Source organism: Syngnathus leptorhynchus, chromosome 18 (genome assembly GCF_054491065.1).
Source record: "Syngnathus leptorhynchus isolate UIUO chromosome 18, UIUO_Slep, whole genome shotgun sequence".
NCBI classification, from domain to species: domain Eukaryota; kingdom Metazoa; phylum Chordata; class Actinopteri; order Syngnathiformes; family Syngnathidae; genus Syngnathus; species Syngnathus leptorhynchus.
The window spans coordinates 3,860,039-3,870,813 of NC_141212.1; the positions used below are offsets into that span (position 1 = coordinate 3,860,039).

The window sequence follows — 10,775 nt, forward strand, 5'->3', positions numbered from 1 at the left end:
CATACTGAATACATTACATAATATTCTTTCTAGATCCCCAATTAGGCAATATGCTGCGTGCAGAATAAGTGCTTACTCAGCTTAATGCTTGGCTGAGGTCCATTATAGAGCTACGACAGTGGCCATCTGTTGCATTTTTTTCAGACCAAGAGTTCCCGTGCGTTTATGTTTGCTCAGATGAGCTGAACGTTCCTTGCCTTGTTTGAGGTCATCCATATATCTAAAGTTGCAGCTCTGGTTTATTTAGGATGTGTGCGTACATGATTTTATCATTTGACTTTTGACTACATAAAATTTGTTTGTATGTCAAAACTGAACAAATAAATATTTAAAGTCACAAAAATTTTAAACTGAATTATTTTTAATACAATAATTTATTTAATTTCGTTTTTAAGTGTAGTTATTATTTATGAATTTCTAAGGTAAAATTTAACACCAGTTCACTTTTTGTCCACACGATGGCGTTAAAGTATTGTATTATTTGTGCCTGTTGAATAGAAAAAACTTGCACGGAACCTACAGTCACTTTTTTTGACTATTATTAAGTAATTTCGTTTGTTGTAATTTCAAAATTAAAAAAAATTGACTTAAAACAAAAATATATAAATTTATATACTATTAGTCAATTTCTATGAGCTTAATATTTACATGAATAAATATGCACATGTATACATACACACATATACATATACATGCATAATGTTTGTATATGTATACACACACGTACTTCAGTTTTATGAAAATATATTACCATGCATTCCAATTTTATGTTTATATGAATACCTGCTTAAGAAGAAAAAATAACATGACACCCATTCGCTGTTCACAATTTTATTTACGGAATAATAAATTTGGACAAAACACCAGAATCTTTTTTTCTTCTTTTTCTTTTTTAAACGATACAATCAGAACATCCTAGGCAGATATCCCACCATGCACCACAAAAAAAAACTCAAAACCCATTTCTCTGCCACCCCTTTCTTCAGGACTAAATATTAGCACCAAATCAGCACCATCTTAACTCAAAAAGGAAGCTCCATCTACATAAAACAAATCAATCATCTTCTTTACTTGAGGGGAGTCAAATTTTTGTTGAATTTTTCTTAAGCCAATACAGCACAACCAAACCAGACTGGAACACCCCCTTGCTCCTAAGCAAGCTCATAACATTTATGGGGTGCATGCCAAGAATTAATTTAAAAAAAAAAAAAAAAAAAAAAAATTACAAATTCAAGTAACATCGAGAATACTGTCACCGAGTGAAGGAGGAGGGTGGCGGGGGAAAATACTGGCACGCAAGATGGCTTCCAAACGTTAGACAGAGTGTCCTGTGTCAAAAGAAAAACAAAACCCTGCAATGTAGTACTTTTTTAAATATATAGATTTATACTTCTTTTTATATTTATTTGTGTATATATATATGTATATATATATATAGAGCTGTTTGATTTAAATAAACGCTGCACTCTCATCTTTCTAAAGACTTTAAATAGAAAATTTTAATGGTGGCCACAAGTTAAGTGCACAACGCCGCAAAATGGCGGCAGAATTTTTCGTAACAGCTAGCTGTTTCTTAAGTTGCAAACTTGAAGAAATGTTCAAAGTTAGATTGGTGAGAATTCATGGGATACTCACAATTGATTCTCAAAGATCATTCCCATGAATTCCCAAGGAAAGCTAGCAACTTTGAAAATTCCTAGAATTTTACAACCCAAAAGTTCCAAATTGAAAATGGTGGGACACGCATCAAGTGGACACAATAGCATAATGTAGAAAAACATTCCAGAAGAAAAAGCTGAGGAGAAACAATGAAAATCTTTTTTTTTTTTTTTTTAAATCCAAATAATGGTGAGGAATCCAGTCATTGGTATGTCCCTTCATGCTTGCCGTAGTGTCAAAAAAGATGTCTACTTGTTACAAACACCACATCAAACCAAATATAATATTAAAAAAAAAAAAAGTTTCTTTATAAGCACATGTGGCTACATTATTATTTGTGGGTCAGCTCCCGATGTTCATCATGCCAGGTTTAGAGTTTTTCTTTGTTTCTATGAAAATGTTGTAGGGGAGGGGAGGGGGAGGGGGAGGGCAACAACATGGCTAAACTACAGCTGTGGTCTGTTTGTGCTTGGGCGTGTGCTCAGCTGAACAATTGCTCTTCTTCCATGTTCACATCAGGTACCATCTGCTCCGGCTCCCCTCGCCCGCCGGGGGAAGCGACGGTAGCGGCCGAGGCGGAGAACCAGGGGTGTTGAAGGATCTCGCGCGAGGTGAGGCGCTCCGCAGGCTCTCGGCGCAAAATGGCGCGGATCAGGCACTTGGCCTTGGGCGTGAGCGTGTCGGGCACGCTGAAGTGGCCGCGGCGGATCTTGCTGAAGAGCGAGCCGGGCTCCACGTCGTGGAAGGGGTAGCGGCCCACCAGGATGGTGTAGAGCATGACGCCCAGGCTCCAAACGTCGGCCGCCTTGCCCGAGTAGCTGCCGCCCGCGTTGAGGATCTCGGGGCTGACGTAAGCCGGGCAGCCGTGTTTGTCGGAGAGCGAGTCGTCGCCGTCCGCCAGCATGTACGTGTCCTCCAGGCTCTCCAGCTTCAGAGAGCTTCTTTACAATGCACAACAAGGACAAGTGAGGACAATGCTCAGAAAAATAATCATCCTGCTATTTTATTTTTAGTATGCATCAAATCGACATTGATATTCAACACAGTCACAAACGTTAAAATTTTTACCGCTAACGTGACCTGTGTAAAAGAGGCTCATAATTAAGAAAGTACAAGCGGGGTAATCAGACTTGACGGGAAGTTCTTTTGAAGACGGGACCAAGCGAGGCGAGTAATTCCTCGGGATTAACTCTGACATTTGCTCTCGCTTGGATAAGAAGACAAACGTGGCGGTGCAATGAGCGGATTTGATTTTGTTCAAAGTGGGCCCGGATAAAAGGAAGCCGATTGTCGACTCCCCAACTTCTCAACCTTAAAAAAAAAAAAAAAAAACCTGAACAGCTTGTGTTTGCTCTGTAAAGCTCACCGGAAGGATCGCTAGGATACTCGAGAGTGCTGTTAAGTAACAAGAGCTTTTAAGCCAGATGAGGATGCGTGCGGTCTGGCTCAAACATTGTGTGCAGAAAAAAGAAAAGGGATGATTTTCTCTTACCTGTCCTCGTTCTTGAAAACAAACTTCCTCAGCTTGAGGTCTCGGAGCACCAGGCCTCCGTCGTGGCAGTGCGCCACGGCCGAGACGATCTGGTGGAAGAGGCGGGCGGCCTCGTCCTCGCGCAGCTTCTTGCAGGTGCGCACAAACGAGTGCATGTCGCCATGGCTGCGCTCGAAGAATGCGTAGGCCCGCGTTTCGCCCAGCAGGACCTCCAGGACCTGGTTGATGTGCTGGTGGTGGCCCAGGGCAAAGTAGGCCGCCAGAGAGTCCTGGTAGCGGCCCACGTCAAACACCTGAGGTGGGCGGGGGAAACAAAATGGCCGAAAACCATTTTAGTCATAAAAAAAAAACAATTTTTTTTTTTTATAGCTTATTTTTGTGTAATCAATGCTGCCTTGCATCATTATTAACACATTTGTCGCTGGGCTTGTCACCTAAAATGAGACTCAGAATATTGATGATGGATAAAAATGGTATCATATTGGCAATGCTGCTCAGCCCCGGGTTTAGTTGCCATGGCAAAGCACTCCCCCCCCCCCACCCTCCTCTTCCTCAGGTAAGAGTGCTTCCACCGCTAGGAGAGCTTACGTAACTCAAAGCCATGAACTGTGGCCCTAAATGGCATTTATACTAGACACAAGCCAAAAAATAGATCAAAGATAGACACAAACTTCAAAAAGGTCAACCAAAATCAACTGTCTTGACAAAGATAATGCTCTTTCTGGCCACATGAGGGCACTAGAGACTACAAATCACTACAGAAGAACAATAAATACCGCTTGTTGGATATATGATCAAATTTTCTTCCACGCGTCGTTATTAATAGATGAATGTTCTTTTTTGAATGACAACAACAATGAGGTGGGGAAGTCTATGTCAATGTTGGAATGTTTTCGTTGAAACGTGCCTGTCAAAATATTAGCAACAGACACCTGGTATGATGCAATGCACCATTTCAAAGCATTTTCCACGATCCAGTAAGTGAAGCGATTGCATCAGAAATGGGCACCTTTTAAATGCAACTCCTTCGACGGGTATCCAATGTGCGCGCGTGCATGTGCTTCCTGTCCCATTCCGAACGTTACGTCATGCTGCCCCATTCACTTTTTCCATTAGGCTATTTGCAATGCGAGCCAAGAAGTGCAGAGCTGGCTGCAGGCAAGGCTCGCGCCTTTGTGCGTCAATGAATATGAAATATGAATATACATGCACTTGGGTAAGCGTGCGTGCGTATGTGCGTGCTCACCTTGCAAACGAGCTCTTCGCCGCTGTGCAGGTGAGCGGCCCTGAAGACGTGGTCCCCCTCCAGGGGCTCCAGCAGCAGGTAGTCCCCGATGCGGGAGATACAGTGCGACGCGTCCGGGGTCTCAGGCGGGCTGGGAGAGCCGAGGTTGGGGCTAAAGCTCTGGTGCAACTCGGCACTCCTCAGGGAAGATAAATCGTCGAAGTCGTGCGATTTGTGCCGCGATCTGCCATGACGTGAAATGTTAATAGGACGTGACCTTTGTATGTTCATGGGGGAATGTTGGTGTAATAACTCCACCGGGATCTTCTTTAGTCCGCTTTAGGATCCTCCTCGGTCAAGATGCAGCTAGTCAGCGGGGCTAATAAATTAAATTTAAAGCAACTTGCAGGACAACAGGCAAAATATAGCTGGCTCCACTCGTCTTTTGTTTTCCCATTCAACGCAAAATCGTCCTAAATAAGAGTTGCAAATCCGCTGAGAGCGTCTTCCAACCCACTTGATTATTATTATTATTATTATTATATTGTGTTAAATCGTTCAAAAATGCATCAAGCTGTCAAAAAAAGTCAGTTTTAATGCATTGAACGCGAACTATAAAGCAGCTGCCCGTGTGTTAGCTTATTTTACCGGTGTACAAATATCGTAAAAAAATGAATGGCACGTTTCGTAAAATAGAAACAATAAATCAGAATGAATGCTCGTTTGAGCAGTAAAAAAAAAAAAAAAAGCAAAGTAAACTTGTTCCCAGTTGATATCGACAAATAGTGGTTAGCAGGTGTAGCTAACTCGTTAGCCTCCGTGCTAACTAGAACCAGGTCGGCCCTTGTTCCATAGAATCCACGTTCGTCACGGAGAGACCCCCGTGCACACGAGAGAAAGCGACGTGGTGGTGGTGGTGGCTATTTTGTGAGGAGAAGCAGTCCTCGCTCTCTTTAGCTTCCAGGTGGAAGGATGGTGTCCCTTGTCGTGTGGGAAGAAGGACAGAAGAGAGGCACGGAGCCGGCTGACTTTCCCGGGCCTATCCCTTAATTCAGTAGTGCATCCTTTCCCGTGACGCCGAGGTGCCTCTTCCGTGACTCGGAGGGGAAGATCGAGGGGTCGCGGGGGGGGGAAATCCTGCCTGGTTCCTTCAGTGCAGAATGGAGCTGCACAGTGCACGGTCTGCACACTGCCTCGAACGTCACGTAATGCGTCTGCAAGCGAGAAGGCTCCTACCCCGCCTCCGTGACGTCACTGCCACTCCGGGTTCCTATTGGCTCACGCCGTCCTCCTGGATATGCAAATCTAGGACGTGGAATTTGAATGCATCGCGTGCTGGCAAATTAGATTGGGGGGAAGAGGATGGAGGAGGAAAAGGGGGAGACGCTACTGTATGTGCAGCATTCCAAAATGTGTTTCCTCTTGGAGCGGTGCGAGTGGGGGGTTGGGAATGGTGTTTCCCTCTCTCAGGAAAAGAGGAATACAGTACAAGCAGGATTTGAGCACCATTTCTTTTGGCTCTGAATCCATCCATCCATGTGTCCTAGAATGCCAGAGGTCAACCGACGGAGCATGGCTTCGCTTCCTCGCATTGTCACAGCAGCGTTACTCACCTGAAAAGGGCCACTGTCGGGGCCTCCGGGGGGGCAGAGCACAATGTCCGTTTAGAATGTCATCATGGCTCTGCAATCAAACATTAGAATGCGGCATGAGACACTCAGCATTCCTAGAAACTCAATGCTTTTCATCTTTTTTTATTTTGCTTCTTGTTTTCTCACAGTCTTCTCTCATCTCCTCCAGGTAATGTCTCCCTAAATGGTACATGTAGGCCTAATGCCGCCATTTGCACTATGCTCTGACGCAGACACGTCCTTCCTCGCAGCAGGAGCCTCTCAGTCGCTCTTGAAACATGAAATCCGAGGGTATGATTATGTCGCTATTATGTCTCCGCACAATGCGGGAAGGTCAAGTTTTAAGAAAAAAATAAATGTCAGCAGCTCGCAAGATAAACGACGGCAAAATGACAAACGCCCTGTCCTCAGTTGGCCTCTCATAAAAAAAAAAGCTCTTGCACACACATTCATTCACGCTGCTGCCATGGCAACCCTTCGCCATCCTCCAGGAAATATTATACAGCACTACACCATAAACACACACGCATAGCTCTTATCAAGAGTTACCTGTCACGCGTGCTTGCAAAGGAAAATAACGACGGCGTCAGTCAGTCAACGTGATTCATTTTCGAGCGTGCCCACGCATCACCAGGTGTTTGCTTGCACTTCGGAAATAGATTAGCCAAATCTTGGGAGTGAAACAAAAAGACGGCATCGGTTTGTTGACATGTATACACGTAAATATTATCCGAAAGGCCCTCAAAAAACGCACCACCGTGATGACTTTTTACTTTTAAGAACAAATCCAGAGAGACGGCTTTAAAAGTTGATCACACGAGAATCTAGGCCACGTCGGATTGAGGACAAAGGCAGATAAGAGCGGCGGTCGTCTAATAGGGAAAAAAAAAAAAATAATGGTTGCATGATAGAAGCACAAAGGGAGGACGATTCCAAAGCTGTTTAAGATAATAATTTAACTGTCGTTTCTAAAGACCACTCGAGCCAAATAGCTTGAAGCCTGACAGGAAGAAAGAAAAAAAACAAAAAAACTGTGATTACTGTCAACATTTGCCGTATTAGCGCTGACGCTAATGATGCCTTTGCAACATATTTGGCCGTGGCGAGCTGGCACCCATTCTCGAGGAAGCCCGTGCCGTTGAGCCGTAATTTGCTGAAGCGTGCGTATTCTTCCCAACATGACAAAACACCCTTTGGCAGAGACGCATCATGGCAGACCAAAGTGAAGAGCGAGTCTTGCGGCGGGGCTGGTCGTTTCTGACTCAGACATCCAGAGGTGTGAATGTCTGTCTGTGTGTTTGCTGCACTCTCGCATGGCTCGCCGCCAGAGCTCTAATTTAAGCTGCTCGGGCTGAAGGGAAGGAGATGTGCCGGTCGGGGGGGGGTTGAGTCACAAGGGAGCCGAGCCCAGGCAGAACCCCGGAGCGAATCGGAGCGGATGGCTGTTAAACTCATCAATGGACGGATGAGTCATCCGCCAGTGCAGTCTCTCATGTTTTCAGTGTTTGGACTGTCACCTAAAGCCGGCAAGCGTACTAAGTGTGAGCGTGTACGCTATGTGCACGTGTGGGCTCCGAAAAACCTGCTAAGCAACAATTTCCACATCCGCCTTATTCTCAAAGGTCAGAAGCTTTCAGACTGCTGGCTGCGCCTTGTATCCGATTTCCATTTGGGCCACTTTCACTTTCAAACCTCCCACCTTCCTGTCTTGTACGCCCTCCACTTCGAATACTTAGAGGAGGAGGATGGGCTTGGGTTAGTCCAACTCGTCGACGGGAAACAAATTGTTGTTGGACGTCCCCGTTGTGGTGATTTAAGTGAATTACTGCCAACGAGCGGAGCTCGGGTAGGAACCACTGCTGGACTAGTTTGTCAAAAAAAAAAAAAAAAAAAAAAAAAAAAAAGCACATTCCTCAAAATCATCCAAGAAGCGGCGGTGGCGGCCATTGCTATCTTTAAATCCTGTGGTAATTGTGTTGCCTCGACGCCCGTCTGGGACAGATTCACAGCTCGAATCTTATCTGCTTGATTTTCACCGCTTATCACTCGGGTCAGTCCGCCCTCTGGTGCTTCCCCTTCGACCCTGAAAGCTATCTTGGTCGCAATTGGACATTTGAATGAAATCTGTCCGGGGAATAACATTGAACAACCTTGTAAACCGTCCTCGGACTGAAGGATCCTTCCAAATCAACACGTACTTTTGCAGATAACCAACACGCGGCGTATATGGCCACCCTCAAGCATTATCATTGCAAATAAGCCAAGCCACGTGTCAGAAAATACACAACACAACACACACACACACACAAAGGAAGGCCTGTAATGACTCAACGCTGCAATGATTTCAGATCACAGTACCAAAGGAGAGCACAGGGTGACTCACACTTTCCATTGTGGCCTGCGCTCTGCGCTTTTTTATGTGCGTGTGTGTGTGTGTGTGTGTGTGTGTGTGTGTGTGTGTGTGTGTGTGTGCAACTGTGTGTGTGCAGGTGTGTACTGGGTGAAGCGCTTCAGGCAGGCATGCAGGGAAGGGAGGGTGGGGGGGATCATGGAGCCAGAGTGGGGCAAGAGCCACCCCATCTTGCTTCCAGTTGACCTGGTGTTGCGCAAGCTGTTGTTTATGCTACATTAGAGGGCACACACACACACACACACACACACACACACACACACACACACACACACACACACACATAGAGAAAAAGCGATGAAAGGCAATTACAGTACGAATGATTCTGTTCAAATAGTCAGTATGTATTACTGTTTTTTTAAGTCCCTTAGGCCGACCTGGCTTTGGGGACAAATTTTAGCAGCATCACTGATTGGCTCGGATGGTAGTCTTTTTTTTTTTTGGGTGGGGGGGTCTTGGGGGGGGGAGTCGCTCTTGCCAATTACACTGCTGTCAGTGTCAGCCTAGGCGGATGCAGTAAGAACACAAAACCATTTTCAATGTTGACTTAAGTTCTTATCAATTCCAGTCAACATGTCATTTCTTTCTAACCGCTGGTGCATGACGACAAAGATCTTCGCCGGCGTGATACCTGCAAGAACCCCCCCCCCCTGCCAAGAACCAGTTTGGACCGGCTGCCGTGTCCGCTCCCGCCCCATGTGACGGCTTAGCATGTGACACAAACGCTTCATGTGATCTTCTCGTGATCGCTAACCGTCGCCTGCAGGTTCTTTCTTTATCTTCATGAAGCCAGATGTTTTGAATCTCATTTTTTGTTTCTGGTTTTCATAATTATTACAATTGTTTTGGTTTAGTTATTTCATGACAGTATTTATAAAATATCTTTAAATATTAGAAATTATACACATAATAAATTATAGTAAAACTGTTTTACTGCTCCATTGCTTTTTTTTTTTGTCATCGAAAGCAAAGAAATGTCATTTTTGTCAGCTCTGCGTAAGAGCTGCACCCTTCTAGTAAAGTTTAAAAATATGGGTGCAAATTTTACAGTCGTTAGGAAAATGACAGCTTTGCACACTTAAAGTTAGGGACGGAAAGAACTGATGGAAGGAATTCTGAAAGCCACTTAATTGCGATTGAGAAAAGTAACAAGCCTATTTTAACGAGCGAATCAAATCAAACAAAAACATTTAAGTTAAGTACAGATATATAAAATATAATCTTAGTATTTGTACTTGGGTACTTCCCAACCCTGGAGGACAGGGTGCGCCAAGATCATTTGATGATCAATACCGACGCATCTACTTTGCCTTTCAGCATTATTGGACACACCCCACTAGAAAAAAAAAAAAAAAAAGTTCTGATGCAAAGTTTGGCAGCATTTACCTCAGGCCCGGCGTCCCGCCGCCTCTGCGCGTTGCGTCTCTTGTTGTGGCTCCGATCGGAACATGACGCAACACGGGGCGGCGAGCGAGAAACAGGCGTGTGGCGGAGTAGCGGGAGGGAGCCAGCTCACCTTGGAGGACGAATGACGGAACTGACATCAAGGACATCTCGTGACGCCCAGGGGTTTGTGCGTGCAACCTTCGGCAACAGTGGTGAGGATCTGCAAAAAAAAAAAAAAAAAATGGAAGCCATGTTTACCATCAAGCTTTATTATTGAGTTTTTGGAATAAAATGGAATACATTCAGTAACTTGCAATAACATAACTTTTTTTGTGGTAAATAATCCAATAGGATATTTCAAAAAGTGTACTTTCAGGGTCAACTTTGAAGTTGGCTAATGAAATGCGAATGGAGGCGACGCGTGGAAGGAGTTATTAATTTGTTGTGTGAATGGGAAACTTATTAAAGAACGCTTTTGATCTGCTTTGCATATCGGCGTCTAATTAGCGTCTAAAAAAAAAATGTGCACGCAGTCAGTCGGTCTAATGAGGTTGTTGTCATCGCGGCCTAAAAACAAGCCGCTCTGTGCGAACCCGCCGATTAATCGCGTTTAAATCAGGACGCTTCTGTGAAATAAAGCGTGAAGACTTTAGTATTTAAAAACCCCCCCTTAAAAAAAAAAAAGCTTTGATTCCTCCGGTTGCTTAGGGCGATTTGCTGCACTGCGGTAAAAAGACGACCAATAGCCAGCAAGAGACAGTCTTAAAAAGTTTGTGCCGAGGTGAAACATCATGGCCGAGCTCCTATTAAAATCCCCCCTCGCACTGTATTTTGCATACAGGCCACATTATTGTCACCCTGCTGAATTGCATTAACAAAAAAAAGGCCCGAGGAGACCAAAAATCCTCCCGAGAATTCACTTTGCGCTTTTGGAATGGTCCAAAATATTTGCTCCATAAGAGCCTCATCCCA

General features: G+C 44.6%; 1 protein-coding gene across 6 annotated transcripts; it reads right to left on the reverse strand.

The window, feature by feature from the left end:
• Window positions 1-815: 815 nt before the first annotated feature.
• Window positions 816-10,026, reverse strand: trib2 (tribbles pseudokinase 2). Of its 6 annotated transcripts, none has more exons than XM_085937225.1 (5): window positions 9,934-10,026; window positions 5,990-6,059; window positions 4,398-5,919; window positions 3,152-3,444; window positions 816-2,600 (listed from the first exon to the last, which is right to left on the reverse strand). In XM_085937225.1, the coding sequence occupies exons 3-5, from the start codon at window positions 4,665-4,667 to the stop codon at window positions 2,141-2,143; spliced, it is 1,023 nt and encodes a 340-aa protein (XP_085793351.1). In that variant the 5' UTR covers window positions 4,668-5,919; window positions 5,990-6,059; window positions 9,934-10,026; the 3' UTR covers window positions 816-2,140. The 6 variants fall into 6 exon arrangements, with proteins under 6 accessions (XP_085793351.1, XP_085793349.1, XP_085793352.1 ...); XM_085937223.1 differs by adding an exon at window positions 6,557-6,677 and having other exon boundaries at window positions 4,398-6,059; window positions 9,934-10,020; XM_085937226.1 differs by lacking the exon at window positions 9,934-10,026 and adding an exon at window positions 6,557-8,537.
• Window positions 10,027-10,775: the final 749 nt, after the last annotated feature.

Excerpts from the sequence above, each read along its gene's own strand:
- trib2 (XM_085937225.1), bottom strand. The coding sequence starts at position 4,667 with ATGAACATACAAAGGTCACGTCCTATTAACATTTCACGTCATGGCAGA. Across the intron at positions 3,445-4,397 it reads GCGAAGAGCTCGTTTGCAAG|GTGTTTGACGTGGGCCGCTA; the intron begins GTGAGCACGCAC and ends CGCCCACCTCAG. Across the intron at positions 2,601-3,151 it reads GTTTTCAAGAACGAGGACAG|AAGCTCTCTGAAGCTGGAGA; the intron begins GTAAGAGAAAAT and ends TGCATTGTAAAG.